We start from the raw sequence: 19,772 nt of genomic DNA on the forward strand, positions 1-19,772 counted from the left end.
TGTACCTAGTACAGTTATTAGCAGGGTATTTATGTTAAGTAGACAAAAGAGAACAGAGAGACCAAAATAAGGCAAGCAAGATGTCCAATGCTACTTATTTTCTCCCACAATGAGAGAACAAAGTCCAATAGAGAGGAACCAACTTTATATAAAATTGTCCTGTATTGTACTTCCCTAAGTAATTCCCCAAGTAGATGAGATATAGAAGTCAGAAGATTTTCCTCATAACATCTATCTTCCACTTTTGAGGTAGTGGCAGCCTCACAAATTCACATACTAAGGGAGAAGAAGCAGAACCACACACAAAATAGTAAATTATCTAATTTTGTTTGTTTTGTCTTGCTTTTTTTAAAGTCAAAGAGGCAGTGAACTTTTGATAAAAAAAAAGATGTATTTCTAAGGTAAAATAAGTTACTGCATAGAAAAGAGAGAATGAAATTGCCTGTGCAAAAACTCCAGGTACATTTTTTTTCCTTCAAGGACTTTTTATTCCTTGACAACTTAATTACTTATTTGAGAGAAATGAAAGGAAAATATGATGGAATTGAGAAATCTCCAACATTGTCAAGTTCAAATATTTCTAATTCTATGGAATTCATCTGTCTCAAGAACTGATGAATTAAATCATCTTCCTGCATCTTCCTGAAGTGAGAAACTATTTCAATCATTATTATACCTGAAGATAAAGTGTAATTATAGATTCATTTTCTATAAAATATCCCATTCTGCAAGCTAAATAGTATACTGATTTATCTTCTATCCAATTTGGAATATATTCTTCCAGTACATTTGGTTCTGGCATATTTTCTTTTGAATATATTAAGATGTGGGACTAGAAAAGAATAATAGAAAAAAATAGCATTTCCATTTTGAAACAAAAGAACTGAAGGTGAATTTAACTATCAAATTACTATCTGCCTGCCATACATAAATAGAAGAAGAAGATTCACTAAATCATCAAAGCATTAGCTGTGGCAAACTAATTACTACTATGGAATTTTCATTTATCTCACTAACTTTGTCCCACTGGTTCTGAAGAGCTCTATGGATACCCTGATATGACTTCTGAAGTCCAATGAGAGTTTATAAAGCTATGAAAATCTAACTCAAATCTTGGGTATGATAGATGTCAAAATCATTGGATTATTATACAATGCATTTCCAAACCCAAGATAAGGGGTTTTATTATATTCTCTTAGCCCACTGTCTTAGCAAAACTAATAAGCCTCTTCTATCATAAAAAGACATTTTCAGGGTTGTTTTAAAATATAAAAAACATATCCTTCTCCTCCTTGGTGGTTATGCTGCAATGATACTAAATCAAATGCATTTAGAGAAACCAGGATCTACTTTATTGTGTGTACCCTGCTTCCTCCAATTCTGTGACCTGTGGGTTGTTTCATTTTCTAGACCACAACATCTGGTAACACAATATTGACAGTAGTAAAGGAGGTTGTGACCTCAATTAAAAAGATAAATGGCAAGAATCAAGGGGGAAGAAAAAAGAGCAAAGCTGTATGTAGTTTCAAACCACAAAGAATTCAGTTTTTAGGGTTACTAACTACAAACAATACAAACATTAGTATTTCACTGTAATGAAGTCAATAATATTAATATTCTCCAATTAAACTGATAATTAGCAGTATCATATAAAGCCATCCCAATAGTTGCCATGGCACCTAAATAAAGGTGTTCTGAGGTCAAAGGGATATGGTGTCCAAGTGAGGCATGTATTCCAGGAGGAAAGACACAAAAACAATCTTTAACAAAACCATCAGATCCATATGTAGAAAAACCAAAGGCTGGTTTTAAATGTCATGTTTTTCAAAGTGAGAATTGATGCTGGAACTAGGTCTATAAACCGGCTGGCTGGCCTTCAGCTGCAGCTGAAGACAATCAATCAGAACAGTTCAGGCTCTGTGAGAAAAAGAAAAAGAAAACACACACATACAAACATTTGTGGAAAAGAAGAGGGGGCTAAAAATGAGCCCTGTAAGGCCTTTAAAATTACATTTAAGGATGCAGGAAAAAAGGGAGTTTTCATCTCTAACAAAACTGTTCTTAGTCTCCTCAGGGAAGTATGTCAGTTGATACATGGTATATGATGTTAAATTTGGATTCGAGCCAAGAAATAAGGAGGTGCCTGACACATTTCCCCAAAGAAAATCTATGTAGTGTTATGTTTTTCAAGACACATTACTGTAATTAAGCCTAGCTGATGAGAGCATTATCTAGTCTCCTTCATAAATTAGACTGACAATACAAAAGGAAAAGTAATTCCAACCTGGTGTCAAAGCCTACTGAATTCTCAGCAACCAGGAAAAAAAACAGTTTCAGATCTGTACATGTGCACTTAGATATGCATAGCATTGTGTGTGCTAAAAATCCCCCATAAAGTCTGGTGAGAGTTTAGTGAATGATTAGGGAGACAAAACCAGCTGCAGGGACTGAAGCTTTGAAAAAGGACCATTACTATTGCAGATGTCAAGACACCTAACCAGAGCTAAAAAGAACAAAACAAATAATCCATTAGGATGCAAGATATGCAAGTTTCCAAAACTTTTCTTTGATCACTTTGGAATGAAAAAGACAACCAAATTAGTATTCACTTAGACATGTTTATTCTACTTGACTCAAATAAAAATGAATGACTGATGGTTTTGAACAGCTCCATGTAAATCCTACAGATTCAGGCAAAAGCTTGTTGGTTAATGGGGAGACATTACATATGGTCTGATTAAATGTCCCCTATACATGTGTATGTTTGTGTACCTTTTATGTCCAAGCACATATTTCAACAGGAAAGAACAAAGAGCTTATTCATTGTGTAAACATTTATATTTTTAACTATTAAGAAAAATTATTTAATTAAAATTTCTTGCTTTGATCAGATGTGTTAGTTTGGATCCCTTCTGTGAAATGAGGAAATAGTTAAAGACAAACACATTTTCATTTTCTAATAGTTTAACTATGGTAGTCACTCAAAATAAGTTTTCTTGAGGCATATAATCATAAATCAATGTACAATCTATCCATGATAAGGATAAAGACTGAAGTTGTTATTTCAAAAGTAGCAGCTCTCAAAGCACAGTCCAGGACCTATCTTGGGGTCTCTGAGACCCTTTCAGGAAGTCAATAAAGATAAAAATAATTTTCATAATAATACAAAATATTTTCATTTGTAATATGGAAGATATTGATAGATATAAATCACATAAACAAACCTTTTTTGGAAGTCCTCAATATTTTTTAATAGAGTAAAGTGGTCCTGAGACCAAAACGTTTGAGAACTACTAAGACAGAAAATTATGGGATGAATTGTCTAATAATTCAAGCCAGCACCTTCTCTGCAACTAAGGAGTCTAAACAGAATTACTAAGAGAATAGAGTTTAAGTGATTTGCACAAAATCATAGCCAGTATGTGTCAGAAGCTGGACTTCTCAGAGTTTTTTGCCTCCACAGCTAGCTATCTAACACCTCATGCTGTTTCTAATGAATCACAATTCATAATGTTACTATTTTGTAAGATATCATCTATGAAGTTTGAGCCCAGACTCCTATAACTACAACAATTAACTTGTGTAAGTTTGATCAGATCACTTACTCTCACTGAACTTATATTCTCATCTGTAAAATGAAGATAACACCACTTATCTATCTCACAAGCCACAGTGTTATAAAGATCAAATGAAATATTTATGAAAGCAATCTGAAAATTACAAGGTGTCATACAAACTTAAAGCACTGTTTTTAAGGCCTTACACATGTTTAGACATTCAATATTTACTGAACTGGAAAATGACATATGACCAATTGCAATGAGTCATTTTTTAAACCTTTATCAACAGTAGGGATTGATTCCAAGCAGAAGAATAAGGACTAGGCAAAAGGGGTTAAGTAACTTGCTAGGGTCACACAGCTAGAAAGTGTCTGAAGTCAATTTTGAACCCAAGACCTCTAGTTTCTAGGCTTGGCTCTCAATCCACTGAGCCACCTATCTGCCCCCATGAATCATTTTTAAGTAAGCAGACTAGGTAGTATATATCAGAATAAGTACTGTCCCTTTCAAAGTAGTTGCCTTAGAAGATTAGCCACATTTCAATAAAGCTATTTACCTTACTCAAATCATTCATTAAATTTCTATTTCAGAATCTACAGCATATTCTTTTGAAATACCTCAATAGTAACAAATCATTTTTCTTTGAAAATAAAGTTTGCTTTTGGGGGAAATAGTCAAATGTCATTTTGGAGAGAAGTTCTAGAAATACCAGGGATAGGACAGGTCAAATAAAATCAAATCCCACTCAAAAACAAGAGCTGATTATAAAAAATGCTTGAGAATGCTTTTCTTCTGACTCTGCAGGCTTTTCTACAAGAAAGTCCCAACAATAGAAGTAGCATCATAGCATGTGTATAACCTCCCAAAGTAAAAAAAATTGGAGGGAATCTCTCATTTGAATATCAAGTTCATCAATCTTGATTTTTTAAGCCACACATCATGAATCAAATAAGATATCTCATTTTACCTAGATATGACACTGACTTAAATTATGAACACTTTCTTTTGATTTCATAATCTGTATACTGAGAATTATGCAGGGATATAGCTATCTGTACGCATACATATACATTTATGTACTTGGGGAGGAGGGTTGCTTATATCTATACATATGTGATTAAAGTCAAAATATCTAACATCAGGACATTAAATATATGACTATGTGTATTATGTGTATGTAGAGAATGTGTGTGTGTTACAAGCAGTCTCCAGCTTATTAGCAATTTGTGATTCAAATTTTATATGTAGTTAAAAGGCTGGAATTTGGAACATATTTCCCAATGAAAATAATTTAATACATGGTGGTTAGGTTGCCAGGCTGACCTACAAATACCTATTTAACTAATAACATGATGGAAACATGGTGCTTTTCATCTACACCTAATCACCACTCATAACATTGTTTCTCAGGGTAAATACATTTCATGTTCTAATTTAGAATGCTAGGAACATAGCTGCCCAATAGCAGTAGTATCCAAGACTCCTACTTAGAGGGCACAGAGGGTAAATGGTAATTGACTATTAGTCTCTTAAGTCTATGTATCTGGATTAGAAATGGCATCTTAAAAAGCAAAGAATTTTAAAAAAAGACTAGAAAGGGCAGAGCTAAAATGGATAAATGGAAGCTGATACTCAAGATAAATGAGGTGGTACCCAATGAAATACACCCTAGAAACTGTCTCAATTTTATATGCACCTTCAGTACTTTAACAAAGTCTCATATATAAGTGTCTAATAAAGGATTCTATTATTTGATTCATTCACTTAGACAACTAGACCACATAAACTGCCAAACTCCTGGCAGTGACCAACCAGTCAAAGGTCATGGACCTAAAGGCTACAAATATTGTGATGATTTTAATTAAATGGAAGAAAATTGACTCTACAAACCATTGTCAAATTAGCAAACTTTCATTCCTGACAAGATAATAGAAATCTTAAAAAAGAAGCAGGTATAATGAATAACCTGCATGTTCTTATCCAGAACAGATCATGAAACATTAATCTTATTTCCTCTTTTAATAGGATTTGCTATACTAGTAGATCTAATGAATGCAAGAGATAGTTTACCCAGATCTCTCCCTCATTAGATTATAAGATCATTGAGGGTAAAGTCTATCCTTTGTCTCTTTTTATATTCTAACCACAGCACAGTATCTGACATATTCTAGATATTTAAATGTTTACTAATGGATTAAATGAAGGTATTTAACAAAGTATATCATGCTCTTCTTGTGGCAAAGATAGAATGATATGGCTTAGGATTAGACTATATTACAGTTACACAGATTTGGCACTACTTTAATGGCTAGACCGAGTTGGGAATGGTTTGAATTCCATTTGAAAGAAAAGTGTAAGTGAACTGACCAAGGTATTTATGCTTGGATATATTCTTAACATTTTTACCAAAGACATCCTTAACATTTTTACCAATGACCTCATAAAGATCTAGAAAGTATATCACATTTGTAGAAGTCATGAAAACTAAGAGGAATAGCTAATGCATTGTAGGACAGAATCAAGATTTTAAAAGATACTGACAAGTTAGGACATTGGTTCAAATTTACTAATATGCAATTTAATAGAATTTTTTAAGAAGTCAAAAGGGTTAAAAAAATCAACATTTTAAGTATAATGTATGGGGAGACATGGCTAGATAAAAGAAAAAGGTTGAAGGAAGTTTAGTTGGCTTTAGCTTCAATGTAGGAATCAATATATATATAGCTATGAAAGGTAATAAAAGCTTTAAGAGAATCATAATGTCTAGTGAAAGTAAAGTGATAGTACTACATCATTCTCCCTTTGCTAGACCACTTCTAGAGTGTCAAGCTACTTCTAAATGCCATATTTTAGGAAGTTTATCAACAACCTAGTTTATCAACAACCTTACTGAAGACAACAATCAAAATGGTGAAGGGTCTCAAGATTGTGTCATATGAGCATCAACTGAATGAATTAGAGATAACTAGATGCAAAAAAAATATTTGGGGAGAAACAATGGCTATCTTTTATGTAAGAGTCATCTGTGCATCTGGATTAGAAATGGCACCTAAAAAGCTAAGAATTAAAAAAAAGGAGTAGGGTAGATAGTTGGGAAAAAGAAAAAAGATGAAAGTGGAGCTAGGATGCTTCTAAAGATGGTCATCATTTAGAAGAGAAATTTGTCTTGTTTTTCCTGGTCCCAAAAGGAGGACCTAGGAGCAAAGGGCAGAAGTTGCTAATAGGAAAATGTAGAATTAACATAAGGCAAAACCTCCTTATAATTAGATCAATATGAAAGCAGAATGGGCTACTTCATGAGGTAGTGAAATATCCTTTCACTGGACATCTTTAGGCAAAAACCATGTGACCATTCACCACGTAGAAAGGATTCTAGGTCAGAAATGAAATGGACTAAATGGTCTCTGAGTTCCTTTTAGCTTTAGCATTCTATGATTCAATATTTGTTGAAGGTACCTCTCAGATGTCAATTATTCTGAAGTGTTCTGAATTTACAGGAAAGGGGAAGTTGTGTTCATCAAGGGGCTGAGCCCACATGCTCTCCTATTGCCCCTTTGTATGAATGGGTAATTCACAAATCAAGTGCTTATATAGCAGGGACTATACATGTAAAGGTATGTATTTCATACATGTATGTATACATATGTGTATATATCAACATATGGAAAATCAGAACTGTAGAGAACTGTTGGTAAAAGTTGTTTGACTCAGATCTTTTATGAGTTGATGTTTTATTTTAAAAAGAAAACCTTCACACTTTACCTAAAGATGTAATCAAAACTGTTTCTAGTCAAGCCCTCTGTTTCCCACCCACCCTCCAATAATTTTTATTCTCACAAGGCAGAAAACATTACAAGCCATAGTAAACATTGACAAGTATTTTTTTTCTGACCATATGCTTCAGCCTCTTGTTTTATTAGAAGGCATTTGCCCCTTCTAGCAGAACCATTTAAGGCTATTCAAAGCCATAAGGGTTGATAGCTCTGTTTTAAACTAAGCAGAATAAACAGTCCTCTGTCTAAATAAAAACTTGCAGAGCTAGGTGCATGGTGATATTTTGTCTTTTTTCTCCATATATCTTCTCAAGGTACCACAGATATAACTTCTCAAATTGGGGAGACAGAGAAAGTTTTATATACTCATTGGCCCGATGTTCCTCTTCCAAATGTGGAAAAGTATATTGGCAACAATAATATATGCAATAAAAGCAGAAGGAAACACAGATCTTCTTTCACATGAAGTAGACACAAAGAAAGATGGCCCTTGCATGCACCAAACACTACTGCACTTAGAAGGCAACAAGTGAAAGAGATCAAAGAAACAACAGCAACTTCCAAATGTGTAGTAGAGCTAATCATTGCCTCCTAGTGCTTCTCCCTGTTGAAGATCAGCATTGTGAGAAATCGTAATCAATACTTTTCATTAAAACCCCAGATGTCCTCATACTTCAGGAGCATGCTCTGAGCATGAATTATGTCCAAGGCCAATAAGTGTTCCTGGGTTATAGCAGATCTGAAATTTACCTGGAACCTTTGACCATTCTTGGTCTTATGACCACCCAGAGTCCAACATCACAGAGTCTAAATCCAGAGGCAGCCACAGGAAAGAATTAGATTCGTTGAATCAGACTGTGTACCCTCCTTAGAGTTCCAATGGAACTAGCCGCCTGTGTCCAATGATAATGAATTGCCAGCGGGAAACTTCTTCCTGTTTGCAGCCTGTGGAAACTTGGAGTCAGCACAAGGGCACTAACTTATCTTCCTGATTCTCCTCATCTTATCCAAGAAACCACAAGCTTCCCCTAATTTTTTCCTGATAGAGCTCCTCCATTAAGAAGAAAAATGATTAATGGTGAAACTCCTTCACTGAGTAGGGGGTTGAGAAGAAGAATAAACACTCCATTAGCCACAAAGATAAAGAAATAATACCTGTGGTATTTCAGAACACACTTCAGAACAGATAGAACCAGAAGAAGGCACCAGTTCCCTGATTGGTTGGATATATAATATCCCTCCATGACCCCCTAAGACATTGATAAGGAATCATCCTTACTGAATACAGAATAATATAAATAGAAGACCCTTGGCAAGACTCACAGCTTACCAAAAACAAATACACATACACACACATACACACATGTACATATATGCCCTCCTTCTGTAGGGGGGTAGGTATATATCACAATCAAGTTAAAAGTGTCATAAATGCCATGAGAAGCAAGCTGTGTCTCCACTTTGAGCCATGATAAAGTGATTTTACTTCTTCCAAAGTCAGAAAAGTAGTACTAGGATGCCTTATCACATCACACCAAATAGTTAATGAATACCCAGTATTGGACAAGGTATTTGGGAAGGTGGCAGCAGCAGCAACAATGGTTGGAATAGGCTCTTGGGAAGAAAAGATTGTTATCATTCTTAAAGATGCATATTAAATTGTTCCTTTTAGAGCCCAAAAGTTCTTTAACCCTTTCCCCTGCAAAGCCCCATAAATATTGCCATCATAGCCTTCTCGTTCACAAGGTCTCCCTCACATAAAACAGAATCTATTCAAATCAAGCATTTAAACATAAATATTAAAATAATAGGAGGAACAAAATATAAATCTACATAGGACTTCATAACTACCATAGCACCTATTAACCCAGACAAATGTATTCTCCTTGGAAAGGAACAGGAAAAGGCTGAGAAGGTTAAGGAGTCTTGTGACATGTCATTAAATATTTAATCACCTTTTCAAAGTTGTAAAGTCTGAGCCTTATATTTCATCTGACTAGACAGTTCATTCTATACACTATAGATTCCAAGACCCTTTTAGGAAAAAAAATAAAAATAAACAAACAAACAACCTTCGGAGAGGCAGGGTTAAAAAATAGCATCATCTCAATGCCAAGTTTCTATTGATGCTTTAGTGAAGAAGATCCACCCCCTAAACCCACCAATCCACAGGAGGGTCAAGTGATTGAGTCCAATGGTTTTTAGTCTCCAAGAATCAGTTTTACAAAAGATGCTGCATCTGTTGCTTTGGATTCATGCAGAGTGAAAAACTGATGTTGCTGGGGGGAAAAAAAAACAGAAATACACATTAATATAAGCCACCTTTACAGCAGGTTAACAAAACTGCAGATTTGGAGAGGAAGCTGATTATGTGGGTCTATTAGGGGTAGATATTTATATTTCTACCATTACTATACAATGCCCAACACATAATAGAACTTCATAAGTAATAATAGCTTATTATTTTTCTTTATCAAATTTTTTATTTTAACAACAAATTCCCACTTAAGTTTTCCAAAGTCATAAGATCCATTTTGTTTCCTTCCCTTTTTCTCTCCCCCCCTCCCAGAGCTGACAAGCAATTCGATCTGGGTTATTATGTATCACCACACAAAACATATTTCCATAGAATAACCTTAATAATAAAAGCTAATATGTATATAATTCTGTAAGATGGGCAAAGCAATGTACAAATATTATCTTGATTTTTTACTAATAATAGTCATGGAAGGTAGGTGCTGTTATTAGCCACCCTTTTACAAATGAAGAAATTGAGATAGGGCAAAGTTAAATGACATACCCAGGGTTAAACAGCTAGTAATGTCCCTGAGGCTGGTTTTGAACGTGGGACTTCCTAACTCTTACTATTCGTTAACTTACTGATATACGATATATTTTTAAGTTTAAGGCATTATCCCGTTAAAGTACTATTCTTTCATGGGGGGCAGGTTGGGTACTGAAAGTGGTAGAAAAAATACTTCTGCATAAAGAAAAAAATTAAGACAATTGGTAAAGGATGTAAGGTATAGCCTCTTTCCTAAGTGAAAAGTTTGGTGCCTGAAAAGAGTAGAAAACAGTTGTAGTTTAATTTTTTTAACTGCTAAAATAAGTATGTAATGAGAGTGAATGATGACAGAAATTATGTAGGTATCCACACACCTGTATGAGAAATGCATCCTGCCTGCATTGGGTGTGGGGTGGGGAGTTAGTCTGGATCTAGCTATGTAGAATCATTGAGGGTATATACTTCACCAGTTTCAAAATATTCAGATTCCAATGTGCTTCATTTAGAACAATAAAAGTGTACCATTTTGTGACACAGATCTCACCTACATTTAACAATTGTGGAGTGGGGTAACAATTAGAGAGGTACAAACACTCCAGTTTGTCCTGCTTATCCTATTATTGATTTATTATTTACATGGATTTCCCAATATAAAACCCCATTCTCTTCCAATCAATTGCTAAGCTCTGCCCATTCTACTTTCAGAACAAATCTCACAGATTCCCTTTTCTCTCCTCTGACACTGCTACTAGCCTTCATCACTTCAAGCCTAGACTATTATAATAGCCTACTAGTTGCTCTGCCTGCTTAAGTCTCTCCCTAGTCTATCCTCCAGTTCACTATTAAAATCATTTTCCTAAAGAGCAGGTCCAAATATTTATATCTCCTTTTAAAAATAATATCCAGCATTTTCCCTCAACTATAAAATGAAGATAATAAGAAAGAACACCTACCCCTCAGGGTTGTTGTAAAGATCAAATGAGATACTATTTCTAAAAGCACTTAGGACAGTGTCTGACACAAAAAGTACTAAGTGTTTAATATATTTTCCCTTTTTCTTCCCTTCCTTTCCCTTTAGACTTCCTCTGGGAAAAGGTGATAGAAGAGAAAAATGATTCAATAAATTATTAAATTTATGACACTGCCATTAATATTTGACAGTGAGGCAATCTAGATTGCCTTGAAATTGGTAAAGCTTTTGGCTTTATAGTAATGTTAAAATACAGGTCAAATCCCATCAATAGTCATTATTTGTATTCATGTCTGTGAAGGGCTGTTCCTTCCAGGAAGAAATGTATTTTGCCTATATACTGGGTGTGTTTGAGGTTAAAACAACTTTAGAGGTTAGAGATGGAAAAAGAAAAATAAATATTCAGGCATTTCATATCAAATTAACTGAACTTAGAAAAACATCTAGTCTAGCTCCTCTACCAAGAAAAATCACAAAGAGACTTCAGAACAATTCTGAATTAAAGTTAAGCATTTTTCCATGTACATGAATTCTACAATTCTCTGATTCCTTCAGTTATATTCCTGATAAGTGCACTGCTTTCAAAGTGTGAGTACTGCATCTCTACACAGAAGAAATATTTGTTCCTATCCTATTTCAAATGAAATAATACCCAGACAAGGAACAGAGTCCATTACTTTTCAGGTGTATCAAAACCACTTCTGATCCTCACTACTCTCTATCCTGAATGTCTGCTAATATTATTTTAAATAACAAGTCAAGGAGCTAAAAATGTTCTCCTTTTACTTCATGGCATAGCTGAGTCACTTCATGTTTCCCTTACTTTTGAGATTTTGGTTTTCAATTTTCACGTAGCCTGGTAGGATGTTTTTCCCATTATACTTATTTTAAACCTGACAGCAAAGGGTAGAGTGAGTCACCTTATGTAGAACCCAAAGTTTGCCCAAGGAAGTCTTTATAAAGAGCATAAAGATCAGGTGAAGGAAAAACAAAACAAAACAAGAAGTAGGTTGTCCCCCAATGGTCTCCCAATAACATTCCCTTCAAGTTACTCTTTCAGAATCAGCCTGGGCATTGTTAGCTTACAAACCAAAGGGGAATAATTAATCTGTGTTAACATCTAGCTGAGTCTTAAAATTTCTATATGTCATCAAGAGAAGTCATTCTTCTGTGAAGCTAAGAAGCAGGGTTGATTCTTAGGTTCCAAGCCACCTCATTTCCATCCCTAGGTATGACATACAGTGCTGCTCTCTGGACTGAAAAGCACTCAAATGTCAATTTACACTGACCAAATTATTTAAAATTATTTTATTACATTTATTTAGGTTTTCCCCTGCATTTCCTAGATACTTAGGAAATTTCTCAAAGTAGTTAAGATGGAGGGGAACAGAAAGTTATATCCTGAAGCAAATCTACACCTTCCAGCCCCCACCTCTTTGCCCAGTCTCTTTGTTCAGGAGATCTGGGCATGAAATCCAACAAATGCCTTGAAGTCATTCTTCCAAAATCAGTTTGGGTGTGTTTTCCTCCCTACTTACTTTTTTTTTTAAAATTAACCAGCTAGAAAAGTGTTGTAGGAACCACAGGGGGAGAGGGAAACCAAGGAAGTCAGTCATGGGTAGTCACTGTCAAAATAGAAAGTCTGGCTCACCCTCTTGTGTGGGATTTGAGGCTATAAAAGGTTGGGAAGGAACCCATTTCTTTTGCAAGCAATGGGCTAAGAATAACAGAGACAGCAATGCATTCTGAAAATTCACCAGCTTACAGTTTGAAATTAAGACTTTGAGATATGGAGTGCTAGAAGCAAGATGGAGATTTGCATCCACCTTTTAGGAGGCCCCACAGTACACAGGATGCAACAGACCTAGCAAAACGGTGTGAGATTATGCCATCATGAATATGGGGTGTCCTACACAATAAATTACCCATCATGTGCTATATGAACTCAATAGCTACACAATCTACCTTCTTTTTCCAACCACCACCACTACCTCTTTGCATTACTTCTAAATCAAGGCACCATGTCACAACTATGCATATGCACATGGCCTGCCAATCATATATAAGATATACAGGCACATATGTGTAGGTGTACATATATGCATACATATATACATATGTGTATATCTATATAGCTATATTTCTCAGTATATAACTATATATATGTATATATATATATATATATATATATATATATATATATATATATATATATATATATAATCAGTGACAGTCTGTCAACACAAACCACTGAAGCACCTGTTGTGGTAGGAGCACCACCTGGTTTCTGTGGGTTAGACTTAAAATGGGAAAATGTCCTCTGGATTTGGTTGGCCTAGAAGACTTGGGCTTGAATTATAGGTTTGACTTCCCTTCCCCCTAAAGCATAAAAGGCACAGTCTATGGGGAATAGGCACTGGTGAGGTTTTAATGAAACTTCTACTGCATTATGCAGATGCTTTTATGACTTAGCATTTTGTTTTGTCCTGCTCAAGTGGCTGAAGAGTTCTTTAGATTTGGACATGCAGAAGACCAATTATTTCTACAGTTAGTTCCCCAATAGGAGACAGTAAGGAAGGGGTAAATTTTTTAAAAGAGATCTGTTTGATAGACTGGATGTATTATCTCTAATAAGAACCCTCAATTTCCTCTGATCTAGCTGCTTCAAGTGCAATTAGAGCTTGACTTTTGGGTAGTATCCCACCTGAATGGCATCGCCCTTCCCTGGCACCATTATGCCAGACAAAGGCAGATCAAATGATGAGATTTGATCAGGATAATGGTACAGCTCTAGCAGACAAATAGGGTTGGTCCACACAAATAGGTGCTCAAGGAATAAGCATTGTGTTCATTGCCACATTAGGTAGATTGAAAGATTCTTTCCCAGGAAGACATTGGAGTATAGCTTTTGAAACAGGGTAGATCAGAAGATTCTAGCCTATGGAAATGGTGAGGGGAGGTTAGTAAAGTTGTATCTGGTCTGGAACAATATGAATTCCTCCTGCCCCAGATAAAATCAGGATAGCCTTGAAAGTCCCTGTCCTACTTGGTTATTGCCCCCACCACTGATCTTTCAAAACTCCTTTGTCTTAGTATGAATGAGTCTCCGTCACCATCCTCAAGGGATAAAGGCCAAAGATCTCCTCTAGGCTCAGGTTGTTGGCATTGTAGGGCCACAAGGAGATGAGAAAACATATCCATGGGTTACTATGGCTTGGACCTTTCCAATATCAAATATATGAGTCTGCTAAATACTGGCAACCAAATTACTATGAGGTCTCTGTTTCAGAGAGGAAACGATCACTGGAAGGACCACCATTATTCAAACACCCTATTGTTGCTTCAGTTATGGTAGTCAACTGGGAGAGTGCACTAAAAGCATAGATATTAATTGTTCTTGCAAGATTATCTATACAAGAAGCTTCCAGGAGTGCTCAGGAAAGGTACATTAAAGATCATGCTTACTCCGGGATCAGGCAGAGTCTCTGGCAGCTTGGACTCCTATTTTCCCAACCCCAGTACTTTGTTTTCTCTGGTAACTCAGTGAGCATTCACCTAAAAAAACTTAGCTCTTAAGGAATACTATTTTGTCTGGGCCACTGATGGCTCTGTTTAATGAGAGAGGAATATTCAACTGGAACTTAGTGGCCACTATTCTAGTAATGGGGGGCATCCTGAGTTATAGATGATGGACGTTCCTAGCAAGTGTTTATGGTGGACACATTGTGATAGTATATGAGCAAGTCCTAAGAGGTGATATACACACACTTTTAATTTTTATTGACTCCTGGGTAGTTGCTATAGATCTGACAAGGTAGTATGAGGCTCAGAGAAAACAGAATTGCTTAATTGAAGACTCTTCACTTTGGGGGCAAGACCAAAGGAGGAATTTTGCTGATGACTCACTACATATAGTTGCTTGTGGGGCATATTACTGCTCAGTGGAGACTTCCTATACCCTCTGTTAAAAGGAATAATCATGTTGGTGCCCTTATTAGAGCAAGAGAGATTAGAAATTGGGCTCATCATCAATCTAGTTATGGGAGCCATGATGCTATGTTGCATTGGGCATAGACACATATAACCCCCTTAATAAGAGATGATGCAGTTATGCTCAGTGATACTTTATGCTCACCAGTGCCCACCTTTAAAAGATAGGTATGGTAGGATCCCATGTGATACTTGACCTGCCTCTGATGGGTAAATTGATTATCTTGGCCATATTCTACCATTTCAGGGCAAGATGTCTGCCTTCTCTGCAATTGATATTTATTTGTCAAATGGGATTACAGTGCCAATTCACTCCCTTGGAAACCACTATAAAGGCTCCTTTAGAATGTGTTCTTTTTCAATATGGGTTCACTCCAAAATTGCCTCTGATCAGGGAATCCATTTTATCATGTAGAAGGTCCAAGACTTTGCCCGTCACCAACACATTCTTCGGATTTTCTATCACCCATATTATTCACAGGCAGTTGGAATTGCTAAATACTGGTATGGGCTTTTAAAAAAGAGATTCCCTCTTTACATTCTAGATTTATGAGGTTGGGTTTTCTGGTCTCTCAGAAGCTGTGTCTTTGGTAAGTCAATATTCCCCAAAGAAGGGGGAGGAATCTCTGGTCCAGCCTTAGATCTGGCCTTTAGGAAGACTCATGCCATCAGGCTTGATTAATTAAAAATATAATCCTAATTAGCCCTCTCCAGCCCTCCCTATTCCATTTTCTATTCAGAGTCACCAAGGCCTTGAGATTTTTGCCTGAACAGCAAGGAGGAACAGGTTCCCCTTAATCAGTAGTTTTACTTTCCCCCAAGATGACTCAGACAACTCCTTCCTAAAAAGTATTTGAAAGACCAAAAGTAGAATTGGAGAAATTGAGGCTCTCAGATATAGTGAACTTGCCCAAAGTTACACAATTGGCAAGTATCTGAGACAGGATTTGAAGCCAGTCTTTCCTGACCTTGAACCAATTCTAACTGGTGTACCATAACATCTTTTTTAAACCCTTCCCTTCCTTCTTGGAATCATTTCTGTGTATTGGTTCCAATATTAATAGAATTTTTTTGAGGCAGTTAGATGATATATTGGAACTGGAACAAGGAAGACCTGAATTCAAATCTGGTCTTAGAAACTTATTAGCTGTGTGACCCTAAGGAAGGCACTTAACCTCTATTTATCCTAATCCACAAAAGAAGGAAAAGCCAAAGAACTCCAATATCTTTGCTTAGAAAGCCCCATGGTCAATATTGAAATGCTATGGTCCATGGGTCATGAAGAGTCAGATATGATTGAAGAACAATTTCACTTTTTAATTATGCCAGGGAGTTGAAATTGTCTTTTTATACTCTTAGAGGCAAGAATTTGCCTTGAGAAAAAGGAACTTTTAACTGACTGATTGGTAACATTGAGCCCCTGTAATAGGGTGAGGGAGAATCTCCAAACAATCCTGGACATAAAAAGGAAGTAGTATTAAAGAACTTATGAAGGGCTTCAAATTTAGTGCCAGTGCCATTTGTTGGAGTTCCTAGGAAGAAGGACGTTTTGGTTACTGGGATAGGAACCATAAGTGGATAGTGCTATGGGATAAGTAGTATGGGCTTAGTCTCTGGGAGAAATAGCATGTAAATGGCTTAAAATCTTTTAAATACTTTGATAATATACTTATGGTGGGTTTTGGTGAGGGTGTTGGAGATATATCAGTTGTGCTTTGATTCTGATATTCCTGGTGTTATCACTGGTTATCACTACATCAGGAGGCTTATGCTGAGCAACGGTTGCCATTACCCTTACTATACCCAGTTTATACTTTTTAGAAGATTGTATGGGAATCTAGGTAGCTTAGTGGATAGAGTGCCAGGTCTGGAGAGGTAAGGACCTGGGTTCAAATATGACCTCACACACTTTTCAGCTGTGTGATCCTGAACAAGTCACTTAACCCTGCTTGTCTAGCCTTGGCTCTTCTGTCTTAGAGCTGTTACTAAAACAGAAATTAAAGGTTAAAAAAAAAAGACTGCATTATTTTGTTTTTATTATTTGTTTATATTTGTGAAGTTTTATAAAGTCAGATGTTTTATTAGTAGCAAATCACCTAAATTTGGGGACTTGACTACAAAAATGTGATAGGAACATCATCTACTTTGTATGAGAAAAACTGGTTACAAAGTAAGCATAAGGTTAGCACAATGGATAGAGTTCTGGGCCAGGAGTCAGGAAACCTGAGTTCAAATCTAACTTCAGACATTTACTAGCACCAGGCAAGTCACCTAACCCTGCTTGCCTCAGTTTCCTCATCTGTAAAATAAGTTTAAGAAGGAAATGACAAAACACTCTTGTATCTTTGCATCTATAAAATGGGGACAACATCCTTGGGATTTGGTTGGCCTGAGACTAAGGCTTGAATAATTGATTTGACTTCCCTGCCTCCAAAAGTGTAAATGGACTCACATATGGTCAGTGGATGACTGAGAGGTTTTAGTGACATGCCTACCACCTTGTGAGGATGTCTTTCTGATCCAGCTCTGATTCTGGTGGTGAATGTGGAAGCGGAAGGGTGTAGTGTTTTATTGTTTTATTTAAATGAGTAACCTTGAGAACAGTAAACTCTTTATCCTTTGTGATTAATAAAGTTATTTTATTCTGTTTTATGGTCCACAAGGATTTCACTGCATTCTAACCCCAGGCTTAAATCATTATTGATTTAGATCTACCCCTCATTACTGATCAGCATGATCTCTTTGAGGCAAACCCTACTGAATCATGTGAACTGATGATAGTTTGAAAGTGTAGATAATTTATCTTAGAGGTCTTATGGAGCATGACTTATTTGTTCATCCTTGAGTTCAACCTAAATAAAGAAGAAAGGAACTTGGGAGTCTTCTAGAAGTCAAAAACAGACCATCTCAGCACCCTACTTTCCCTGCATCAGACAGAAAAAGCAAACTGTGGGTAGTGCTTTCTGTTCGTGCTCCATTTCATCTGGAATGGGATTCTTCCCTTCAGACCCTCCAGTCTTCAAACGTGAACAATAGTATCTCAGCATCTGTTTTCCCAATGCTAGAGTCAGGGAGTTCGGACTCAGATTTTCCATTAAAAACCTCAACTCCACAGGAAAGCAGGGAGCAGTTATGGTCTTAAAAGAGAAGTCCATTCCAGTACCGCAAAGACTAAAGCCATAAGAAAAAGAAGAAAAAAAACCACAAGACCTCACAACATTAATATGTCAGCCATAAAATACCACAGTGTTAAGATATTCTGGAAAGGTAGCTTAATAGAAATGAACACAGCTGCCAGTGGGTATTAAGTTGGAAACAAACATCTTTCCTCAAATGTGCTCCAGTGAACCTTTATGATAAGAGGCCACTTGGAAGGAAAATGCATTGCTCTTTAAAAACACCCAGACACATAGGAATAAACTAGAGCCTTTTGCCTGACAACTGGTGTCAGAGCAAAATCATATTCAAATTGTATTTCAGAGTCCAAAAGAACCCCCTAGAGCCTACTCCTACTGTCAAAATTAATTTTTAATCAATATTAGGTCTTATACGTCTCTGGCACTTAAATATTTGTTGAACTAAAACTTTTGCTGAATACATAAAATAAGATATGAAGAATAACAAGGACCTTCCAAACAGGTAATTAAACTGCCCATAAATGGAGTAAGGAAAGAAGGCCATATACAGAATGAAACTTTTTCATGAATCAACCCATCTCTTGGACCATATCAGAAACCTTAAGCCCTAATGTAAAACTGCTCTTAGAGTTCTGGAATATTGGGAACTACCTCATTAATGGGGATGGCAAAAATTCTACACGGACTAAATCACTGAGAGAAAAAGGGCCCAGACTACCTTCAGGGCCAGGAAAAAATGAATAAATGATGAAGGAACACAAAGAGAAAAGTTAAGGTCAATCAGGGCTAGAGTAAGACCATTTATCCCTTCTCAGGTCACAATGCTACCATGAATTCTTCCCTGTTTTCTTTTGGGGTCATCCAGCTGAAGAGAATACAATTCAATTGCTACAGTAGAGTTGGATCTCTAGCCAGGATATAAATCTTAGGTTTAAACCACAGAAACTGAAAGGTGCCCCATGATTTCTTGCCAATCTGAAACATCTCCCTCATCAGTTTCCTGTATCTAAAATAAGGAGATTAAGTTCAAACCTGGTTGACCCACTTCCTAGCTATGCTCTGAGACTAGGGTTCCCCATCTGTAAAATGGGGATGACACTTTCACTATCTACCTTTTGGAAGGAAAGTGCTTTGTAATATTTTGTTGTTCAATTGTTTTAGTCATGTTGAAATCCTTGAGACCCCACTTGGGGTTCTCTTTGAAAAAATACTAGAGAGGTTTTCTATTTCCTTCTCTAGATCATTTTATAGATAAGGAAATGGAGGCAAACAGGATTAAGTGACTTCCCCAAGGTCACACAGTTAGTCAATATCTGAGGTCAGATTTGAAATCAGATTTCTTAACTTCTGGTCTAGGATTCTATCCATTGTGCCAACTAGCTGCTTATTCTGTAAGAAATTTGCTATAAAAATGAGTTATTATCATCATTAGTATCTGAACTTTTTTTTTAATCACCAAGTAATCTTATTTTTCATTTGGTTAAAGTTCTCTAGAACACTGTCTTTAGAACTACACTAGGGAAGACTTTGGAGAATGTGGTAGATTCAGTGTAAGAG

The 19,772-nt window shown here is 36.2% G+C and overlaps 1 protein-coding gene across 1 annotated transcript in view; it reads right to left on the bottom strand.

The window, feature by feature from the left end:
- Positions 1 to 2,598: 2,598 nt before the first annotated feature.
- Positions 2,599 to 19,772, bottom strand: part of MAP2K6 (mitogen-activated protein kinase kinase 6) — a 192,660-nt gene continuing 175,486 nt past the window's right edge. The window contains exon 12 of the mRNA XM_056817223.1: positions 2,599 to 9,612. Coding sequence (XP_056673201.1) covers positions 9,535 to 9,612 — 78 coding nt within the window. The 3' untranslated portion in view covers positions 2,599 to 9,534. The remainder of the gene's footprint in view (positions 9,613 to 19,772) is intronic.

The sequence above is a fragment of the Monodelphis domestica genome, chromosome 2, assembly GCF_027887165.1.
Source record: "Monodelphis domestica isolate mMonDom1 chromosome 2, mMonDom1.pri, whole genome shotgun sequence".
Taxonomy (NCBI): Eukaryota; Metazoa; Chordata; class Mammalia; order Didelphimorphia; family Didelphidae; genus Monodelphis; species Monodelphis domestica.